The sequence below is a fragment of the Pogona vitticeps genome, chromosome 1 (genome assembly GCF_051106095.1).
Source record: "Pogona vitticeps strain Pit_001003342236 chromosome 1, PviZW2.1, whole genome shotgun sequence".
Lineage (NCBI taxonomy): Eukaryota > Metazoa > Chordata > Lepidosauria > Squamata > Agamidae > Pogona > Pogona vitticeps.
Window position 1 is genome coordinate 271,736,822 of NC_135783.1, and position 24,032 is coordinate 271,760,853.

At 41.1% G+C, this 24,032-nt stretch overlaps 1 protein-coding gene across 6 annotated transcripts in view; it reads left to right on the top strand.

Annotated features, from left to right (window-relative positions):
• DCDC1 (doublecortin domain containing 1) overlaps positions 1-24,032 on the top strand; it is a 443,661-nt gene that overhangs the window by 176,025 nt on the left and 243,604 nt on the right. For all 6 annotated transcript variants that reach the window (XM_072985843.2, XM_078384021.1, XM_072985844.2 and 3 more), the window contains one exon: positions 12,470-12,562. In XM_072985843.2, coding sequence (XP_072841944.2) covers positions 12,470-12,562 — 93 coding nt within the window. The remainder of the gene's footprint in view (positions 1-12,469; positions 12,563-24,032) is intronic.

Below are 24,032 nucleotides of genomic sequence, written 5' to 3' on the forward strand. Positions count from 1 at the left end.
GACAAAGTTCCAAATAGAGTAGTCCTAAAACAAGCTGGAATTGTTAGCATGCATACTTTACTGAAACAGCAACATCTACGTTGACTTGGGCATGTCATGAGAATGGCTGACAGTCGGATTCCAAAAGATCTCCTGTATGGAAAATTAGTGCAGGGAAATCGCCCCAGAGGGAGACCACAGCTGCAATACAAGAATATCTGCAAGTGATATCTGAAGGCCTTAGGAATGGACCTCAACAGATGGGAAACCTTGACATCTGAGCGTTGAAGCCTGGAGGCAGGCGGTACAGCATGGCCTCTCCCAGTTTGAAGAAACACTTGTCCAGCAGGCTGAGACAAAGAAGCAGTCTTGAAACCAGCAAAATCAGGGAGCTGGACAGGGGACACATTGTATTTGTCTTCAGTGTGGAAGGGACTGTCACTGTCGAATTGGCCTTCTCAGCCACACTAGATGCTGCTCCAAGTGCTCTATTCAGAGCACATTACCATTGTCTCTTGAGACTGAAGGATGCCTACTACTAGCTTAGGATCCATTCCAGTGTCTCCTGTATTTGACATTTTCTTATTAATACTGATAAAATGTGCCTGCAGTAGTCAATACCTATAGGAATAATGCCACATCCATCACTGCAGAAAAATAATTCTCTTACATTTAGCATACAAGAAATGAAACATCGTCTAGAAATTATGCCCTCTTCCTTGCCAGTTTTGAAGTACACACTTTTTAATTACATCCATATATGTCACAATGGGCAAGCCCCAAATGGCTCGAATTTGAATGAACTCAAGAGAATTGTGTAACCTGTGAACAAGTTCATAGGATACAGTACCAGTTCTTGGGAGAAAAGCAGCTTTTAAAGTTGATCTTCTCGCACAAGATTGTCTTACATGTGTCCTTGTGTGATGTTTATTTATTACTTACATTTGTATACTACTCCCATTAGTGCCAAAGCACTATACTGGGTAGTTCGCAATAATAAACAAACAAACCCAAAATAAAACTAAAACTGTTTAAAACCAGTTTAACAACTAAGCCATAAAAATAGATGGTACTAGAACAATAAGACAGAAAATTGGAGGACAAAAGGTGGTCATCTAGGGTTCGTGCATAGAGCCTTCCTGAAAAGCCAGGTCTTCAGTTGCTTCCTGAATGTCTACTGGAAGGAGCCAGCTGAAGCTCCTCCAGAAGCTGATTCCATAAGATTTGAGCCACTACGAAGAAGGCACTAATTTTAGTAGATGATTTGCGGGCCTCCTGAAGGAGCCTTGTCTGTGATAATCTAGTGCAGTGGTCCTCAACCTTGGGCCTCCAGATGTTCTTGGACTACAACTCCCAGAAGCCTTCACCACCACCTCTACTGGCCAGGATTTCTGGGAGATGAAGTCCAAGAACATCTGGAGGCCCAAGGTTGGGGACCAGTGATCTAGTGGGTCAGGCAGATGACATTGAGGAAAAATGCTCTGACAAGTAACATGGTCCCAAAGTGTGGAGATCTTTATATATGAGTGTCAAAACCTTGCACCTGATCTGGGATGCAACAGGTAACCAGTGGAGGTAAGCCAGAACCAGTGATACAATCTAACTTACACCAACTACCAGTCTGGCTGATACATTCTTGACCCACTGTAGTCTCCAGATCAGCCTCAAAGGAAGCCCGACATAGAGACTATTACAGTAGTCAGTCTGGGAGATGACCAGCACCTGCACCAAGGTTCTCTCATGTAGGTATGGGCAGAGTTGGGTGATAAGCCTAAGCTGGTTAAAAGCATATTTGAACACATCTGGGATTCCCAAGAAAGAGCTGGATCTAGAAGAACACTCAAATTACGAACGTCATCCCTAAATGGGAGAGCAGTGTCATCCAGCTTAGGAACAATCACTCCCGTCTTTCAGATCCCACTCCCACCCTGAGCAGAATCTCTGTCTTGTCAAGGTTCACCCTGATAACCCTGGTCCATTTCAGTACTGAAGCCAGGCAGTGCACAAGCATCTGGACGGTATCCACTGCAGAGGTAGTAACAGAGAGATAGAGTTGCATGTCATTAGCATACTGATGACACCTTACTCCAGAACTCCTGATGACACCCATCCAGCTGCTTCATACAGATGCTAAATAGCATCAGGGACAGTGCCAACACCTGAGGAACCCCAAAACTTAGGGTCCAAGGGGCTGATATTTCATCCCCTAGATAAACTGCCTGGACGCAGCCCTCAAGGAAGGATTGGAGCCAGTTCAATGGTAGGCCTCCAACTGCAGCCTCTGAGAGCTTGTCCAGGACAATACTGTGGTTGATGGTATCAAAAGCCGCTAAGAGATCCAGGATTACCAACAGAATACATCTGCCCCTGTCAGCCTCCCTTACAAGGGCATCCTACAGCACAACCAGTGTCCTCTCAGTACTATGCCACAGTCTGAATCCAGACTGGAATGGGTCAAGGCAATCCTGCTCCTCCAGGTATGTCTGAAGCTGATTTGCTACCACTTTCTTGATCACCGTATATTGGCAATCAGATGAAAGTTGTTCAAATTGTCCATCACCAACTGGGGGTGCTTAATAATGCATCAGATTATGTTTTTTTTAAATACATGAAGGGAGGATTCCCTCCCTCAATGATGTATTCATGATATTCATGACCCACTCAATCATAGCCCCATTAGCAGCTTTTATCAGCCATTTGGGGCAAGGGGCAAGCGAGGAGGTGGTTGGCGTACAGCTCATCAGAGATGTCCTCCACTGATACAGGATTAAACTGATAGAAACTGGTAGAATAGAAACAAGAAGATGGGTGCCATGGCATTCCAGATCCTGTAATTAAAACATTAATGCAATCCAGAAACATTTCTATCTGATTAAAGACCCATGGCTAGAACCAAGATCCTGCAATCACACACCTACCACCAACTTGGCTTCCTAATTTACTGCTGCCTGTCTGCCAAAAAACATGGCATTGCAGTTGTAGTTCAGAGTTATTTCAGGCTATGCCCACAGAGTGTTAGAAAGTTCATCAAGATCTTTAACTTCAGAACTATGGCTTAAAAGAGGATGTAGATAATGCTTATGTTTTATGAAGAGGCAATTAAAAAAAACCAAAGAGATGCTAAAATGCTGTCTCTCATGCAGTATGTATAGATTACAGTGGGATTTGCCTCAAAAATTTTAGCCTCAGGCAAACATTTATTTTTTGCCATCTGGATTAGTATTATTTTATTCTTTGATTCCAGTAATCATGAAAATATCTCTGGAAAAACCCAGTGAGAGAGATTATTATTAAGGCTTTTGCTCCAATATCTATGAGATATGGAGGTTAAAATCCTAACATCTGGCAGAACTGCAGCTTTATTCAGAAAAAAAATCCCACTTTCATTTACACATGTATTGTTATAGAATTTTAATCACATTCATTTGTTTTAATGGTTAACAAATGGTTAACAGCTGATGCTTACAGTTAACAGGCTTATGTGGAGAAGTAGAAATTGGTTTTCATATAGCTAAGCTGAAACTATTTATCCACTTGTCTGTGTTGGTTTCACCTGTGTTGAAAAGAGTATTTCATTTCCAGTTGTTTCAAAGTTGTGTTAACACATTAGTGTTGCTTTAACCTTATTTATAGTAGTATTTTTCTCCTCCTTTGCCCTTGTCATCTCATTTACACATGCTGCCATCTAATCTGTAAAGCGTGATTTTGTTAACAATCTTAATGCGTGACATCAAATGTGATGTTATTTGGATGCCATCAAGAGGCATCCAACATAAGATGATCCTTATAGCAGTATCAAGGTATATGAGATATTTAATAAGTTGTTTTACTATTGTCATCTCCTAGGGAGTTTGTGGACAAGTGGGGATTTGACCCTAGTGTGGGGTGATGTTGTCATAGCCACTGGTAAGGAAAAATGTGTGTTTCACCACCTTAAATGGTTTAAAAGTGACAATGGTATTAATTTCTGCAGGAACAAAGAAGAAGCAGTAAAGCAGACCAGAGAGAGACAGAGACCAGAGGCAAAGAAGTCTTGAGATCCTGTATGTTTAAATGCTCTGACAGAGAACATTTCAGCCTTCCTCATTCCAGTACAACAAACTCTACATGCCCAAACTCTTTTCTTCTGTATAACTACTAGTAGATACAAGAGCCTTTCCTAATTTATTTATTTATTTGTCTCATGTATAGGTTGGCTTTCACCCAATAAGGGGACTTGAGGCAGCTCACCAAGTTAAGAAAAATCGAATTAAAAACACAATAAATCATATATGAAAAAACAATTAAACTATAAAACTGATTAAAATACATTGAATAATTAAAAACATACCACGTTTAAAAAATGGGATTCACGGACTCAGTCATGATTATTAAAAGCCTACCTGAAAATATGGGTCTTCAGCTGTCAGCAGAGGATAAAAGGGAAGGGGCCAACCTGATGTCCTGAGGGAGAGCATTCCATAGTCTGGGAGCTGCTACAGGAAAAGCCCTCTTGTGTGTCTCCATCAGCCATGCCTGCACTGATGATGGGACTGAGAGGAGTGCTCCTCTTAAGTGCCGAGATAGCTAATACGAGGAGATATGGTCCTTCAGGTAGCCTGGACCTAAGCCATATAGCACTTTATAGATAATGACTAGCACTTTGAACTGGACTCAGAAATGGACTTGTAGTCAGTGCAGTTGTTGTAGCAGGGGTGTGATATGCTCTTTATAACTGGTCCCACTCAGCAGTCTGGCTGTTGCATTTTGAACCAGCTGAAGCTTCTGAACCATCTTCAAAGGAGCTTGTTACACTAATCCAAGTGAGATGTAACTAAGGCATGCATCACTGTAGCCCAGTCAGACATCTCAAGGAATGGGTGCAGCTGCAAATGCACTCCTGGCCACTCCTGAAACCTGGGCATTTAGGTTCAAGAATTAATCCAGGCAAACATCCAGGCTGCGAACCTAAGTTTTCAGAGGGAGTGTAACCCCATCCAGCACAGGTTGTAGTATCCCTTTTCCCTCATCTGTCTTTCAATTGACCAGGAACATCTCTGTCTTGTCTGGATTAACCTTCAGTTTGTTTGCTCTCATCCAACCCATTACTGATACCAGGCATCTGATTAAGCAGAGGAAAAGGAAAGAGAAAAATTAGTACGAGCCTTTGTGCACACATTTATGTACATTCATGGGCAGGTGTACGTGTTCAAGGCTGAAAAAGTTAAATACTACTACATCACTAAATGCTGATCATTCAGCATTAAACCATTCAGCTTGGTTGATTGTCTGTGCGCCTCTAGTCTAAAATGGTTTTATGGCAAAAAATATTAAAATGATTTTATATAGGAAACATCTCTGAAGCTCATTTTTATAGAATGAGTACAGTAGCACTGTCTCGTATACGGAAGAGATTCATTAGAACGAGGACTTTTCTTCAAGAGCCATAAAGCAGAGCTGTGGTTAGCTTACACCATACTTTTCTAGAGGTAGTGAATAAAACTTTTCTTTCCCTTCTATAAATAAATCTTAGTAAGAATACGAAACCAAACGGCTCCCTCCCATTCTTTGAATGTAGCAACATAAATACATCAAGACAAGCAGGGCCAGCATTTTGAAAGCAGACTTCTTCAGCCCAACAATAACACACAATGAGTTATTGACTTGTTTTATATATGGATCTCTTTTCAGTAACTAACTTTGACTCCCCACAGTCTGAACAAATGATTGATTTTGTGCTTAGAAGAGAAAGAGCTTTTCTACCAAACATGGTACTTTAACTTTTGCTCTGTTTGTTCCCCTATTGAATAGTGTCATATTAAAATGCACTTTCCAAAAAAATACCTGCAGCTGCCTTTTATCAGCATAATCTGTACATATAAATAAGTAATTTGTTCTACTTCTTTGTTTAACAACAGGTCATCAGGGAATTCCACCAATACTTATGGAAGCTGATTGTCACAGTATTTAAGCTGAAGTATATTGATCTGCATGTAAAGCATACTTGAGAATGATTCAGATTATATAGCAGTAGTGTGCTGTTTTAGTATCAAAACAGATACCTCAAATTAACATATTCCAAACAATCCAGTCCAACTTTAAATTTCATGGATTTCTGTGAGTGATTTTTGAATATCAGAACAGTGTCATGTTCATTTATGTGTTTAGCTGTTACTTGTTTTCCTCCAAAGTTACAGCAATATACTTGGAATAAATTCAGATTTTGTAGTTAGAAGTCTGTTACCAAAAATACCCAGTTTAAATGGCTAGAAAGCATGCTGTCGTATTATTCTGTATAAAGGGTATGTAAATGTGTGGGCATTTCTTCAGTGCAACCAGAAATAGTACTGAGCAAAGGCTGAAGCTCTTGTTTCTAGTTTATAGACCTCTTCATATGGTAATTTCTTCAATTTGGAAAAAAAAATTAAATGAACTGTCTATACATGATTTTCTTGATTCCTACCTCCATCTGCAGCCTCCTGTTTCAAATTCCAGACTTTTATTGTGGAGTCTCTTAACCCCAGGAGAGGCTTTTAGGATCACTCAGTCAACTGCTGCTAGAAAGGAACTTGAACAATTATTGTAATATAAGTGGTGTTGCACAAGCATTTAATTGAATACAACCCATTATATATGATATAATGGCAGCAGCTGGAATTCCAAAAACAGGCTTTCAAAACTTCTAACAAAATGGATGGTTTGCAGTACTGAGAACTGTTTAAAGACATTAACTGCATACTTTATTGAGCCTGACTGCTTGTATTTCTTCAGTTTAAATGGGATAGAAGATTAAATATGTGCTCAAGAATGGGTGGGTGGGTAGGTAGGTGTCAACAAACAAATAACTATTTACCAATGTCAGTCTGAGTAATAACAATGTTATCAAGTTGAAACTGTCTTACAGAGACTCTGATAGGGCTTGCAAGGTGAGTGAGATCTTTAAGAGGTGGTTTTGCAAGTTCCACTCCCTCAGTGAGTTTTCATGGGCAAGTGGGGATTCAAATTGTGGTCCACTACTGTACCACACTGGTGATAACATCATGTCATTTTTAGTTGTGTATTTGAGGAGACATGGGTGGGTGTTTCGGGGTGCAATCTCAGACATAATATATCTGCTGTCCTATTCAGATTGCTTAATAAAAGGGTTTGCTCATCCACAAAGTACATAGTTTCTGTCTCATTAGAAAGCAGTCCTACTGACTGAGAACTGCAGCATCGTCAAAGTTTTTTTGGCAGTGGCAGGTGCAGGTGCTGATCTCTTCACTCCGTGTTATCTGAAATGAATCTCAGCTAGAACAGTTAACCAGCTGAGCTGTGACCTGTGGTTTCTTATGTCTCTATAAATATATTTTAGATATAATAAAAAATTGCAAAATTTATAAAATTTTAAAGGACAAGCAATGAATATAATTATAGTTGTTGTGGGTTTTTCGGGCTCTTTGGCCGTGTTCTGGAAGTTGTCCTTCCTAACGTTTCGCCAGTCTCTGTGGCCGGCATCTTCAGAGGACAGCACTCTGTGCCAGAGCACAGAGTGCTGTCCTCTGAAGATGCCGGCCACAGAGACTGGCAAAACGTTAGGAAGAACAACCTCCAGAACATGGCCAAAGAGCCTGAAAAACCCACAACAACCATTAGATCCCGGCCATGAAAGCCTTCGTGAATACAATATTATAATTAATAAGTTTAATGTTTAGCACATTTAATAGAATGTAGAATGTTTAATAAAGTTTTAAAATCTCTCCTTTGCTTATTCATTTGCCTAGCAATTACCAGACATGCTGTGGCAAAGTGTAGCACAAACAAACTTATGTGAAAGATTGGCTTAACCTTAGTGGATGTTAGGAGAAAGAGAAAACAGCACTGTTTGAGGGATCCATGTTACCTGCCAATAATCTGAGAGAACTCCTAGATGCTTTTTGTCCTTGTAGTTAACATAGTGGCAGCACATGTGGACAAATTTCTCTTGTGCATTAGACTATCTCCAGTGTCAAGAATAAACTGATACAATTCAGTTTTTGTGGTCTGTCATGGAAATGAAACATTAATTTTAACAGAAATTCCTGTGTTCTCATTGAGAGATGATAGAGAAACAGACTATTTTATTGAGATTCCTATTCTGATTCATCATTTCTCAGGGCCAGTTGCATTTCTTATACACTTTTGAGCCCTTATCAGCCAGAAGGTCTACCACTGAGTAGTAGTAGTTATGTAGATCTCCAGGATTAACCTTCTCATATACACTTTTGATCTATAATGTGTTTAAAGGTGGGGGGTGGCTATTAAAGAATGTAAAGCTGGCGATGACTGAGTGATTTGCAAATGTTTTGGAGTGAATGTGAGTTGGATTCAGTTCATGGAATAGTCCCTGCAATGAATTCATAAGATGCCAGAGCTGCAAGGAGGAGGCAGAGGTTGAGGAAGAGCAAGGGCTGAGTCACTTGACAGTAGTGATTATCCATGGCAAACTTTTCTGTAAATTGGTTGTTGTGGGTTTTTTGGGCTCTTTGGGCGTGTTCTGAAGGTTGTTCTTCCCAACGTTTCGCCAAAGAGCCCGAAAAACCCACAACAATCATTGGATCCCAGCTGTGAAAGCCTTCACAAATACATCTTCTGTAAATTGTTCTAAATACAGACATAGAAACTCTCTAAAATTCCTGCTGACTTTGGTGTATGTATTCCCCATTGCATTTTATTCTTTATTAAAAGTACTTTGAAAAACAGCAGATACATTTGTACTATTGACCAAACTAATGTTGTCTGTCTGAAATGCAGTGTTTCTTGTTTTTCCACACAGTGAGTACAGTAAAACTATATAAAGTAATAACTCTCAAGTAATAAACATGGATTTTTGCAATCATAAGGAGAGAAATCTATTAAATGTCTCTTCCACTTAAATTATGCCAGAAGCAGATAATGTGCAGGACATAACTGACAGGAGAATTGTGCCCCCCCAAAAGGCATATTATCATTATGTCTTGATATCTGAAGGAGATGCTATTAACACTGCATTATAATTTCCCTATGTGAAAATATAATCTCTTGATTCCACTTTTATTTCTATGTATATGCACCATTATAATATATATCTAAACTGCTTAATTCTTAACATATTTTAAATTTTGTTTTGATTGTCCATAGTCCATTGTCCAATGGTGACAGGAGCGTTCCGTTTCCTAAAAGATACTTTAAAATGAAAAGTCTGTACTGATGTAATATAACTCTGTCGATACTTTCAAGAGCATGTGCCAATTCAGGCCACTGTTATGTGGTATACTCAGGCTTCTTTTCTTGAATTGACTTTTTATACTGTCTCTGCAGCATTATTTTCCCTTAAGTAATGTCTTCTAGTTGTCTTTTAATTTATTTTTTAAATTGTCTGCAGCAGTCATTAAACCAGGGGTTGCCCACCCTACTCCCAGGATGCCTCAGTCTTGCATCCAGGAAGAGAAAAGGCTGGAATGCTTTTATGATCTGAGCATAGCAATCTAGTGTTGAAAGAGATTCAAGGACCTTATACTGTACGGACCAACGTAGTACAAGTAAACATTGCCCAGCAGGATGCTCTGAGAGAGAGGATTTTAACAGTACATTTTCTAACGTACTGCCCTCCGTATACAATTTGAAGGATCATTATCTTAAACCCTTAATACTGTAACTGGGATCAAGAACAACTCCCCTTTGTGTGCATTTTTATTTCCGCTAGCCAGCACAGACTATTGTATATCCTATAGGATCACTAAATTTATTAAATGAGATATGGAAAGATGAAACTCATTCCCTGTCTCACAATCTCTTCAGTTTAATTGTACAACTTGATACTTGTTTGAGAATGCTTATTTTATTTTTATATTATTTTATGTTTTTCTGCTTATTTATATTTATTTATATTAGATGTCCAATACTATCTTTAAGAGTGGTTGAATTTCTGCTTATGTGTACAGCCTGATTGGCTATGAAGCAATAAAGTGTTTGTGTTTGTATTTAGAGATAGGAAGCTGATGCTTCATACAAAGCATGGCACTACATGTGGCGCTGAGTTCCATCTGCCTCCTCCCAGGGTGTCTGGTCTACTTACCAGGCTCTGCATGTTGCTGGGGTCTTTCTTTGGCAGTGTCGCTCCAGTCCAGGGAGGAGCCAAGCCTTTCCCCATGTCCCCAGGCAGCCAACCACTCATTGGCTGTGCAGAGAGATTCCCTGTTCTGCTTCTTTGCCTGAGTGGCTGCCTGCCTGATGAGGTGGAGAAAAACTGGCTGGGCTCCTGTCTGGATTGGAGCAAAGCTGCCAAAGAAAGACCCCTGCCACTAACCCCTGGTTAGTGAACTAGGTGGCCTGCAGGGAGGGAGATGGAACTCAGCACCAACCGTGGTGCTGTGCTTTGTGCTTTGTACAAAGCACAAAATTCCCATCTCTATTTGTATTTGTATAACTCTGTGTATACTGGCTGTACTGATGGATAGTCCATTTGGTCCACCACTGCGCAGTCATGAAAAGTGTATTTCTTTAATAAGCAAATATTATCTAGGAGGAAGCGGGGGCAGGGAGGGAAAGAGGGTGTCTCATACCCACCAGATCATATTATAAATAATGCTTGCTGAAATATAACTAGCCAGAAAAAAACATTATATTTTCTTATTTGCAGTGATGTCTAACTGAAGACGGAAAAATCTCCAACTTTATTCTCAAAATAATCCTGTGCTATAGATTAGAGAAAGGGACGTGGTGGTGCTGTGGGCTAAACCGCAGAAGCCTGTGCTGCAGGGTCAGAAGACCAAGCAGTCGTAAGATCGAATCCACGCGACGGAGTGAGCGCCCGTTGCTTGTCCCAGCTCCCGCCAACCTAGCGGTTCGAAAGCATGCAAATGCGAGTAGATAAATAGGTACCATCTTGGTGGGAAGGTAAACAGTGTTCCGTGTCTAAATCACACTGGCCATGTGACCACGGAAAGATTGTCTTCGGACAAACGCTGGCTCTATGGCTTGAAGAGCGGGATGAGCGCCGCCCCCTAGAGTCGGACACGACTGGAGAAAAATTGTCAAGGGGAACCTTTACCTTTACTATAGATTAGAGAAGTTCATGGCCACTTAGAAAACTGCACAAAGGGTGTTTTTGACCTGAGATGTTAATATCCAAACTCATAATAACATTTTTATTACCCAGTGTTGAATGTTGTGTGCTATAGTTTAGTTTATGCGAAGAGTTTTACTTAGGTAGCTTTTCTCTTTTGAATTATATACGAATTTGAGAAGTTTTTGTACAGTGAAATATAAACTGTTGTGCAGTTGCAATTTAAAATTGTATGCCATTTAAAATTAACAATAAATGAGATTTGGTTGCATGAGTAGACTGTCTCACACAGCTGGACTTTATCACCTCTCTTTCCCACTGCAGCATCTTGCTTTCCAAAAGCCTTTCCAGGGCGGCAGGGGGTAGGACTTCATAGAATAGTCATAGAATCATAGAATTGTGAAGTTGGAAGGGGCCTATAAGGCCTTCAAGGCCAACCCACTGCTCAATGGAGGAAAAGATCTTACAAAAGACCTTGGACATGATTCAGGGGACTAGTAGCAAAGTGGAAGGAAGAGAAATTGTGTGAATGATCTTCTGCTGGTTCAGTGTTTGATTTCAGTCAGTAGTCTATATGTTTTGGGCACAAATCACTTGCATTAAAAACACTGCTAATTTTGCAGCTAATTTTGACTAGAGCTGAATTTTCCCTGAGTACAGATCTAAATACATGTTATACCGTATTCCCCCCCCCCCAAAAAAAGACAGAGTCTTATATTAATTTTTGTTCCAAAAAACACATTAGGGCTTATTTTCAGGGGATGTTATTTTTTTTATCTACAACAATCTATATTTATTCAAATACAGTCATGTCATCTTTTTCTGGTTGCTGCACAGTGTTGGAGGGCGGGGTTTCACTTAACTGGGGCTTATTTGGGGGATAGGGCTTATATTACAAGCATCCTGAAAAATCATTACAGTGACTGTAATAATAACTATTATATGATTTCAAGATGATCCTGACTTATGGGAACCCCTTCCAGAGTTTTCTAGTTATAGAGGAGTAGTTTACCATTCCCTTCTTCCAGGGGCACTCTGGGACTATGTAGCTTGCCCAGTAAGAAATTCAACTTATTCTCAACTTGTGGTGTTGTAGCAAGGTACTCCATCTTGGTGACAGAGCAAAGACGCATTCCATACAATTTGTTGGGTTCATATCTTCCATTTTCTGAACTGAAATGAGGATTTAACAGAGTATATACACATAAAATTTTTCAATGCATGTAGGCCCAAATCATGTGGTGACTCTCCAGAATTATACAGAATAATGATTGTATGAAAAATTTACATTATACCAGAAGATGGATGACAAGCAAGACTGACTTGGTGAGCAGGATGGAAACTCATGGTTATGTTCCTCTATAGTGCACAGGAGAACTGGAGAAATCTTTGTTTAAAGCCGATGGAAATTGCTGCTGCTTTTCACAAATGTTGTCCTGTTTTTAGGTGGATTTAGCTATTGAAGGACAGAAAGAGAAGATTACAGACAAAAGCATTCTATCAATGAAGAAGGAAGAATTATGTTTAGAACAAGGCAAAGTAAGTGAATAGTGTTTCTTATGTAAGTAACATTGGCTGTGCATATATGGTTATTTATCTGTATTTAACATAGCATGTGCCTTTCACCATTCCAGCACTATCATCACCTTCACCACCACCACCACAATGTTTTCTGGAGTGCTTAGAAATTAAAATACAGTATTAAATTCCAGCAATCAACATAATAGTAAAAGTAAAATGAAAAAAATGTGTATTTGTTTTTGGATTTGTTTGTTTTTGTCCCAAAAGATGTAAGAGCTAGAAACGTATATGAGAATTACTGAGATCCTAACTTAAATACCTGAGTAGGTTGCAGCTTCCAGAGCCATGGCAGCTGCAGAATTCTTGAAGTTGTAAGTCCTCTAACTGAAATGGTCAAATCTCTGAGATAGCAAGAGACAGAAACAAAATTTGCACAGGTACAATTGATTTCCCAAATTAAATAATTAGAAGGTTTATAACTTTACCAGTCATGCTGGTTGGGATATTCTGGAAGTTGTAGTCTTAAGAAATTAAGTTGGGTATTCTGGAAATTGTAATTCTCTTGCCAAAATGGTAAGAGATAGAAACCTGAAATGTTGTATAGCAATGACTGATTTAAAGTATAAACAATTGGATGGGCTATATCTAAAACAAGCCTGCTAGATGGGGGATTCTGAGAATTGTGGTGCAAAGAAATTACATTTCTGTCTCATGAGTTCTAGGAGAAATACTGGAGTGAAGAGAGAAGGAAAAAATAGATCAGGAGAAGAAGAGGGGGGGAAGGAGAGTATAATAGGCAGCAGTTTGGGCAAATGGGTTTCTAACACTGGACCAACCTGAATGACTACCGAAATAGAAAGAGATACAGTATCAGTGAAAAATAATGAATATGAAGAGCAGGAGAGGCACTGGAGTGAGGATGATGTTTATGTATTTAGAACCTTCTGATTAGAGATGGGGGTATTCGTATTTGTATACGAATACCCCCATACAGGTGGACATAACCATCCACTCACTTGTTCACTGCTGCTGCAGGCTCCATGCTCCCTTCCAATCACTCCAGAGCTTGCAGTCCACTAGCCACTCCTGGCAGAAGGAGGGAAGACGAGCCTCTGCCAGCTGCGACATCGCACCAATCACACACATAGTCCTCCTGGCACTTTCCTGCTTCTCCCTCAGCTGACCACTTTGGTAGGGAGGCAGGAAGAGTCTCCCTGCTCAGATACTGGGAAGTTGGCTGAGGGGAGAGGCAGGGAAGCAATGGCAGGACATTGTTTGTGATTGGCACAATGTTGGTGCTGACGGACGCGTGCGCTGCAAGGAGTGCAGTGAGTGGACTGGGCTGGTTATGGGGGCAGAAATAGACTGTCCTGGCACATGTTATGTTGAGCTTCTTGTTCGTATCCCCTGGGATACAAATACAAAGCTCCCATTTTTAGATATAACTAATGTCCATGCTCTGTTGGTGTTTGTTGGATAGTATTTATAGCTGTGGGAACGGCTTTTGTCTTTTTTCAGGAGATAGAGTGATCACGAATACATCCCGAATTTTGTTCAGTTTCTCATAGAATTCTTCAGTTTTATGGAAAAGATCTCTTGCTTCTCCTTTTTTGCTGTCCTCTCCTCTTTCCAGTGATTGTTATAACAGTTTTCTTTGTCCCTATGTGTAAGATGTTGAAAAGTTGCATTTAGGATTCTGACTGTATTTTAGTCATCTTTTACTTTTGCTTCTCATTTATCTTTAACAATATTAAAAGTTTTACCAGTCATCCACTAGGGTTGTCCATTTCTTTTCGCTAAGAAATGGACACACACACACACACACACACACACACACACACACACACACACACACACACACACACACACACACACACACACACACACACACACACACACACACACACACACACACACACACACACACACACACCTGTTTTGAAACTTCATCCTTTCTTTTTGGCTGTGGGGGTGGGGGAGGGACAGCATAACGACACAGCAGCTTCCAGTACAGAGTAAATGGCAGAAGTTGTGCTAAGCTTGAAGAAGCGCAGTTTCTGCAGGAAAACTTGCACTTTATGTGATTTTATGGTGGTCCAGTAAAAGGTACCTACTTTTACATTTGTGCTCCTGATGATGTCATGGCTGTATTCAATGTATGTGAATGTACACTTTTATTTTGAAAATAGTATAATAAAAATTTTGGATAAGTAATCAGAATGAATAGACCTTTCAACTCAGCTACATTTTAAATTACCCAAACAAGAATTTAGTTCCTCCATTTTCATTTTTATTACAGTTGTTCTGCTGTTCTAAAGGAAAATGTTAACTAAGTTCTCATTTTTACTTTTTAAAAAATCCTGTAGCCTACAGTGTCAAGACATAGTGTGCTAATCATAAGATTCTCTAGGAAATATTGTAATGAAGAACTATTAAATCAAGCTTTTTTCCTTGCACAGCTTCATGCTGTGAACTTGACAGCATATTCTATAAAAGAAATAATACAAAATTGCTGTAAAGCAAAAGTGGAACGTTATCTTCATGCCGATTTCTAGAATACCCGCTCCTTATTCTTTCAGGACATTTTATTAATTTTATCACAGGGCTATTCTAGGCCTGTCACAATGGTATTAATAAAAACCCTTACTTGCTTCTTTTAAGTAAGCAGCCTAGTAAGCTTTGAATTTAGTTGGAATCTTTATAATAATTGCAAGAATTTGAAAGAGACATTATGTAGTATAATGAAAGATTTCAATTACCCCAATATGTGTTACGAGGTAAATTCTTCTAAACATGGCACTTGTAAGAAATCTCTGGCTTGTGTTGCTGATCATTTTCTCCTACAAAAAGTGCAGGAAGAAACTAGATTATTAGCTATCCTTGATTTGATTTTAACCAACAGGAATAATTTAGTAGATGAAGTGTCAATTAGGGAACTCTGGGGGAAAGTGACCATGTTATACTGAAGTTCTTGATTTCATAGGAAGCAAAAGCTGAGTATAACCACATATATATGATGGATTTATTTGACCAAACTCCGGGAGGCAATGGAAGACAGGAGGGCCTGGCGTGCTCTGTTCCATGGGGTCACGAAGAGTTGGCCACGACTTAATGACTAAACAACATATGATGGATTTTAGGAAAGCTGATTTTAATAAATTCAGAACCATGATGTATAAGGTCCCATGGCAAGAGATTCTAACAAGGTTAGGGGTCCTAAAAACCAATTCCAACAAGAAAAAATGGTGGAAGACAGCAATAAAGACCAATGTGGCTTCACAAACAAGGACACATATGGTAGAGGAAGTGGAAGGAAAGTCAGGGCAACAAAGAAAGAGTACAGACAGGTATAAAAAATTGCTGGGATGTCAATAGGAAGAGAAAAGCTGAGAATGAGCTGAACTTGGCAAGAGATGCTAAAATCGTCATCAAAAAAAGCATTTCTTCGGGTATAGCATAGCAAAAATTAGCAAAAGGCCATGTGATTCATGAAATTGCACAAATGTAAGAACAGGTTATACTTTTATTAGACCACTAAAAAACCAAACAAACAATTCAATGACAATTCATCTTTGCCTCTGATAGAGGCTGCTATGTTTCTGTGTGCTTTCTCCCAGGCTTCCAGCCAAACAAGAACCTTGTGTTTCTAAAGTAAGTAATGTTGGGGGGGGGGTCATGGAGGTATATACAGATCATTTCGCAGTCCTTTGTTTGAAGAGCTGGCTGGAAAATTCAATCAAAATGCTAACGGGTGAAGCTTGAAACTACACACTGAGACCATTTGCAACCAGCATTTGAGTTTAAGTTGTTCATTTTTAAGTAGTCTAATAAAGGTATTGTTACATACAGCACTGATGTCATGGGTTTGGAGGGAAAGTTCCATCCTATGGGGAGTGGAAGGCGGGACATCAGGAGGAGGGGCTGTACTGTATATATATATGTGGAGCTTGTGTGAAGAGAAGTCAGAAGCTGGGAAGAAGAAGCTGGTGTGGGAGTCTGTGTGTCAGACAGGGTACTACTGTGTGTCAGTCAGTACCAACCTGATAGGTTCAGGTGTCTGTATGGTTAGCCAGAACTGATAGGTTCAGGGTCTGTGCTTTATTTAAGAGTGTTCTGAGTGAACCAAACTGGTGTATGCATGATTGAGACTAAGCCATGTTACTGTATCTTATTCACTTGATCATTTTATTTTCCCTGTGTGTTAATTGAATAAACCTTATTCCTTTGTTTGTTAAAAATCCATCCCTGGTCTGTGTGACTTCTTATAGGGAATGGTTGGTGGCAGCTTAGTGAAACGGTGGCATATCCCAGTAGGTCTGGGGTTGTCACATTGATTGGTGTCCAGCGTGTGGGATACGACTGGTCCAGTTGTCCAGTGGTACAGCAAAGCCTTGGCAAGTGTGCCCAGAGCAAGGGGGGTCTAGTCAGGGACAATCTGAGAGCACGTAGGTAATCTTCTAGGTGTACCTCACGGGGAGGTGCGCTAGTAGAAGAACGTGTAACCTCAGATTGGGGACTAGATTAGGGAGCTCTGAGGCAGCCTGTTTTGGCGGGAAAAAAGCTGAGGCAAAACTGTGTAGTAGCAGTGATCTAGCCTGCCTGCTGAGAGGCCTAGCAGAGGGGGGTAGACTCTGGCTCGCAACTGTTGCAAGTTAGTGCTGAAGAACAGCAGCAATCTATAGAAAGCTGGTTCTGAGGCAAAAGAAAAAAAAGTGGTTGCTTTATTTTGAGGCTTGACTTTTGAAAGCAGCCTGTTCTGGGGGGGGGGATTATGCCCTTGACTCGAAGCCAAATGGCAGAAATGGGTGAAGTGAAAGACCCCCAGGTAGACCAAGGTTCTGAGGATGAATTTGGCTCAGTGCAGGGTGACAGCACGGGAGAACAGAACCCAGAACTCAGGAAAATGCTCATAGCCCAACAGCATGAACTGAGGGTGAGGGAAATGGAGGAAAGGGAAAGAGAGAAACAAAGGCAATTTGAGATAGAGAGGGAGAGAGAGAAAATTGCTCTGGAAAAAGAAAGGATGGCGTTTGAGTTGAGAAAATTGGAACTGATGAATCAGAACAATAATAACAATAGGGATTCTGAGGGAGGCCAATTGTCTAAAACTGACCTGAAGAAATTCCCTGTATACCACAAGGGAGATTGCCCTGAGGTGTTCTTTTCCCTAGTGGAAAGAGCGTTTGTGGACTTCTCAGTAAGGGAAACTGAGAAGATGACCATTATGCGATCTTTAATCAGTGGCAGCCTGGCAGAAGTCTATTCAGAGATGCCAGAGGAACTGATGAAAGATTTTGCAGAGTTTAAAAAACTGGTGTTTGCCAGACATGGGATAAATGCGGAACAGCTGAGGCAAAGATTCAGGTCAATCACCAAGAAACCAGAGCAGACTTTTACCCAAGTGGGGGCCCAATTGGTGAGGCTGCTAGAGAAATGGCTATCTCAGGAGGGGACAGAGACCTTTCAGCAGCTCAAAGACTTGATAGCGCTGGAACAGTTCTATTCAGTCCTGCATGGGGAACTGAAATTCCAGGTGAGGGAAAGGAAACCGAAATCTGTGGCAGAAGCAGCCGAGATCGCAGATTTTATTTCCCAAATAAGAAAGCCCTTGGGTGAGGGGAAATCGATGGGGAAACCTAAAGAAACCTACAGCAAGTACTCTCAGGGACCAGGGAAAAGCCAGCAAGGGGGAGGGGCCCATGGTGAAGGGAAGCCCTCAGACATGAAACCAAGACCTCAGATTTTGGAGGGAAAACCAAAACAAGATGAGAAAGACTCAAAATATAGCAGAAAATGTTATTTCTGTCAGGGAAAGGGCCATCTAATCTCAGAGTGTGAGAAATTAAAGCAGCTAAAAGGAATTGTGCCTCAGGATTCGAGTGGAACCAAGCCAAAAGCTGTGTTCTGTGTCCAGAAAGAGCAAAGCTCCTTGTCACTGAGGGAGCCTGTTGCCATGGCTACTCAATCTGGAACAGTTACATCTGCTGATCAGGCTGAGGAAAATGGTCCTCTTGTGGAGGTCAAGCGCTGCTTGCTCGTGAGAACAGATTCTCAGTTGTTTGAAACAGCAGGGGTGGACGTAGGAATACTTGACCATCAGTATCGGGGGCTGAGGGACACTTGTTCCAAGGTGACCCTGTGCCATCCAGATATTATTCCTAGGGAATATATAATCCCAAATGAGAGCATGAAGGTGGCAGGGATTGAGGGGCAGGTGATCTCACTGCCAGTAGCTGAGGTACCTGTGAACTTTCAAGGCTGGAGGGGAGTTTGGCGGCTAGCGATTTCATCGACTCTGCCAGCAGCCGTGCTCGTGGGAAATGACCTGGCTGAACATGTGAAACGGGTGCTAGTGATTACACGTTCACAAGCCACCACGGGGACAGTTCAGGGGGGTACTGATGAGCCCGAGACGGAAGCAGAGGGGAGTTCAGAAGCTGTGGTGGAAACCTTAACCACAGACAGCCGATTTGGCCAAGAGCAAAAGGCAGACGCCACTCTCCAAAAGTGTTTTGAACAGGTGACTGACGCCCAGCTAACACCTGAAACCCCAGTGAGATTTCTAGAGAAAAAGGGGATTTTATATAGAGAGACCCTGAGGAATATCTCAAAAGGGGGAGATGGGATCAGAAGTCAGCTAGTGGTACCTGAAAAGTATCGCCCCATGATCTTACAAAGGGGGCACTCTGACATGTTTGCTGCGCACTTAGGGGTGAACAAGACACAGCAGAGAATCACACAGAATTTTTACTGGCCTGACATAGGGAAGCAGATCAGGGAGTTCTGTAAAAAATGTGATGTGTGTCAGTGGCAGGGGAATAATCGTGACAGGACCAAGGCAAAGTTGTGCCCTTTGCCTGTGATTGACACTCCGTTCAAATGCATAGGGGTGGATATTGTGGGACCTTTGCCCAAGGCCACAAAGAGGGGGAACAGGTTCATTCTCACCATTGTGGACCATGCCACGAGGTACCCTGAAGCCATACCCTTGACTAACATTGAAACTAACACAGTGGCAGATGCCTTGGTGGGGTATATGTCCAGGATGGGATTTGCCTCAGAAATAATCACAGATTTGGGCGCATCGTTCACATCGAAGCTCATGAAACGCTTATGGCAAATCTGTGGAATTAAACACAAGGAAACCACTGCCTATCACCCTGAAAGTAATGGGTTAACTGAGAAGTTCAATGGGACTCTAATGCGCATGATTAGGGCTTACTTGGCAGAGAATCCAAACAATTGGGACCAGAAGCTGCAATCCCTTTTGTTTGCTTATCGATCAGTGCCACAAGCCAGTACCGGGTTCAGTCCGTTTGAACTCTTGTTTGGGAGAAGGGTGAAAGGGCCCCTTGATTTGATCAACCAAAATTGGGAGCAGATCACCCAGGATGACCCACAAGACGTTGTGACATATATAGACTCTTTAAGGAATGACCTAAAGAGAAACCTAGAGCTAGCAGCAGAGACCCTGCAAGCTCAAAAGGTCAGAAAGAAAGCTTGGGATGACCAGGAAGGCAGGGAGAGGCACTTTGACCCAGGGGAGGAAGTGCTTTGGCCTAGGCCCTGCAAAGAAAACAAACTGCAGCTGGGTAGCCCAGAAATAAAAGACTTGGGTCACTTAGTAGGGGGAGGAGTGATCAAACCCCTAGAGGCCAAGATAGAAGCAGTTCGTGATTGGCCCAGACCCAACACCAAGAAAAAAGTCAAATCATTTCTTGGGTTGGTGGGCTACTACAGAAAGTTCATCCCGAGGTTTAGCGAGATAGCGACTCCGTTGACCGATCTGACGCGGAAGAAGACTGATGACCGCATCCCGTGGACCAGCGACTGTGAGGAGGCGTTCCAGAGGTTGAAGGAGGCCCTCATCAACTATCCAGTGCTGCGTGCTCCAGACTTCGACCAGGAGTTCATCATCTACACCGATGCGTCTAACAGCGGGGTAGGAGCAGTTCTTTGCCAGGAGGATGAGAATGGTGACCAGCATCCAGTGTCCTACCTGAGTAGGAAACTCCAGAAAGGTGAGAGACATTTGGCAACCGTGGAAAAGGAGTGTCTGGCCATAGTCTACGCGATCCAGAAGGCCAAGCCTTACATCTGGGGAAGACATTTTATTCTGTGCACTGACCATTCACCATTGCAATGGTTAAAGACAATGAAAACCCACAATAGTAAACTTATGAGGTGGGCTTTAAACCTGCAAGACTATGACTTTGAAGTGAAGGTGGTCAGAGGGTCAGTGAACTGTGTTGCTGACACCTTGTCAAGAAGACCCGAAGAATGAAGACGGCGAAAGAAACATGGACTATGTATATATTTTGGTGACCAAAGGTTAAATGTATTTGTTTATTAAACATGCGTGGTTTGTATGAATAAAGGTAACTTGATGTATTGGAAATGGTAAATGTTTAAATGCCTAATTGACATGTTTGGAGTGTAAGTATAAGTAAGTATGGTATTGTATGTTGTTATATAACTGTTTTTGTATGTTTTGGATCCAGGTTGTTTTTTTGGAGAAAAGCACTTTAGCTTTCCCCCTACAAAACAACTTATAAAGAGGGGAGGTGTTACATACAGCACTGATGTCATGGGTTTGGAGGGAAAGTTCCATCCTATGGGGAGTGGAAGGCGGGACATCAGGAGGAGGGGCTGTACTGTATATATATATGTGGAGCTTGTGTGAAGAGAAGTCAGAAGCTGGGAAGAAGAAGCTGGTGTGGGAGTCTGTGTGTCAGACAGGGTACTACTGTGTGTCAGTCAGTACCAACCTGATAGGTTCAGGTGTCTGTATGGTTAGCCAGAACTGATAGGTTCAGGGTCTGTGCTTTATTTAAGAGTGTTCTGAGTGAACCAAACTGGTGTATGCATGATTGAGACTAAGCCACGTTACTGTATCTTATTCACTTGATCATTTTATTTTCCCTGTGTGTTAATTGAATAAACCTTATTCCTTTGTTTGTTAAAAATCCATCCCTGGTCTGTGTGACTTCTTATAGGGAATGGTTGGTGGCAGCTTAGTGAAACGGTGGCATATCCCAGTAGGTCTGGGTTTGTCACAGGTATCACCTTCTCTTACATTAGCATAGCAAAAAGAGAAAAGTAATAGTCAATTAGTTACTCAGTAGCTACTCAGTGGAGATAGCAAAATGATAACAGATGACAAAAAAAGCAGAAGTGCTCAATTCTTACTTTACCTTGGTTTCCTCACAAAACTAAGTCTATGACCCTCCTGATAAATGTAAAGGACAAGTGGAAGACATGTTGCAGACTGAGACTGATAAACAAATAGTCAAGCGATAGCTCATGACTTTGAACAAGTTCAAATCTCCATGACTGAATAAACTGCGTCCAAGAGTATTAAAGAATCTGGCTGACTATTATTTTCTTGAAATCATGGGGGATGGTTGAAGTGCCAGATAGGGATAATTTCATCCCTATCTTTAAAAAGGATGAAAACTACAGACCAGTCGGACTGACAATAATCTCAGGGAGACTTCTGGAGCAGATTATAAAACTGTAAATCTCTAAGGACCTAAGAAACAATAAAATAATAACTAGAGGCCAGCACAGATTTGTCAAGATCTGTTAAATCTGTTTAATCAGATAACCTCTCTGGTTAGACAGTGGGAATGCTGTAGATGTAATATATCTTGATTTCAGCAAAGCTTTTGACAAACTGCCTTGTGATATTCTGATTAGCAAGCTAAGTATGGGCTGAACAAAATAATTATCAAGTGGATACACAGTTATTTATACAATTGTACTCAGGGAGTGCTTGTCAGTGGCTCCCTCTCAAACTGGGAGATGGTAAGAAGCGGGATAGAACAAGGCTCAATTTTGGCCCCGGTGCTTTTCAACATTTTTATTAAGGACTTGGATTAGGAGGTGCAAGGAGTGTTTATCAAATCTGGAGATGATGTAAAACTGGTTGGAATAGGTAACACCCTGAAAGACAGAAACAAAAATCAAAAACATCTTCATAGGTTTGAGTGCCGAGTTGAAAACAACAGAATTCAACTTAACAAGGATAAGAGCAAAGTTTTACATCTAGGAAAAATAAATCAAATGTACAATTACAAGTTGAGGGATACCTGGCTCAGCAATACTATATGCAAGAAGGATCTTGGGATTGTTACAGATCCCAAACTGAATATGAGCCAACCATGCAATGTGGCTGCAAACAGGGCAATGCTATTTTAGGCAGTATTCACAGAAGTATAGTCTCCAAATCACATTAAGTACTAGTTCCATTCTATTTCGCACTTGGTAGGCCTCACCTTAATACAGTATCCATTTCTGGACACCTTACTTTAAGAAGGATGCAGACAAACTGAGACAGGTTCAGAGAAAGGCTGCAAGGATAATTAGTGGACTGGAAACCAAACCTTATGAGGAAAGACTGGGAGAACTGGCCATGTGAAGCCTTGAGAAAAGAAGACTTGAGGGGAGAAATGATAACACATTTTAAATACTTGGAAGTTAATCATACAGAGAAGAGGCAGGATGTGTTCTCAATTATTCCAGAGTACAGGATATATATATAGTAATGGGCTCAAGTTATTGAAACTAAGTTTTGACGGAATATCAGGAAAAACTTCCTACGTAACTGTTAGAGCACTACAACAGGTGAACCAATTACTCTAGAGCTTGTGAATGCCAATCAATATTAAATATTTTTTTTACATCTTATTGGCTGAAATCCTGTTTGTATAGGGATTTCCACACTTCTGTAAAACTGGTAACATCATTAGCAGGGAAGATTTTTTGGAAGTCAAATGCTTCTTACTCCCATGTAATCCCTTTCATTGTTTAAAAGCCATGAGAGCCATGGAGTGGGAGGAGGAAGTACTTAATTACCAAAACCAGTGGTGCCCTGCTTCCAAATGATAATACGGATTACATGGGAGTCATGGAAGCTATGGGAGAGTAGTAAGAAGTATATAATTTCTGAAAAATTGCCCCCACTGGTGACTTAATCATCCTTATCCAGATGTAGTAACATAAACAAGATTCCGGTCGTTATATACTTTCAGTACAAGATCAAAAAGAAAACTAAAGTGTCTGAGTATGGGCACTCTACCACCACCCCAGTAAGGCTAGGTTAATGAGGAGCTAGACTGAGATTGTTCTGTACTAGCATCTCAGCCATAGATCTCTCTCTCAAGGGACGTTAGGCTAACAACATTCTCGCTGCACTTCTGCTTGAACAATCAAAACTGTACTATTCTATTTGGCTCTTTATACAAAGGCTTTTCCTTGCCTTTTGGAAAGCTGCCCCCTTATTTGTCCCTTATTGCCCAGTTTCCCTGAAAATAAGACCTAACCTGAAAATAAGCCCTAGTATGATTTTTCAGGATGCTCGTAATATAAGCCCTACCCCCAAAATAAGCCATAGTTAAGTGAAACCCCACCCTCCACCATTGTGCAGCATTGTGCGGGAACCAGATGACATGACTGTAAAATAAAACAGCCTCTGAAAATAAGACCT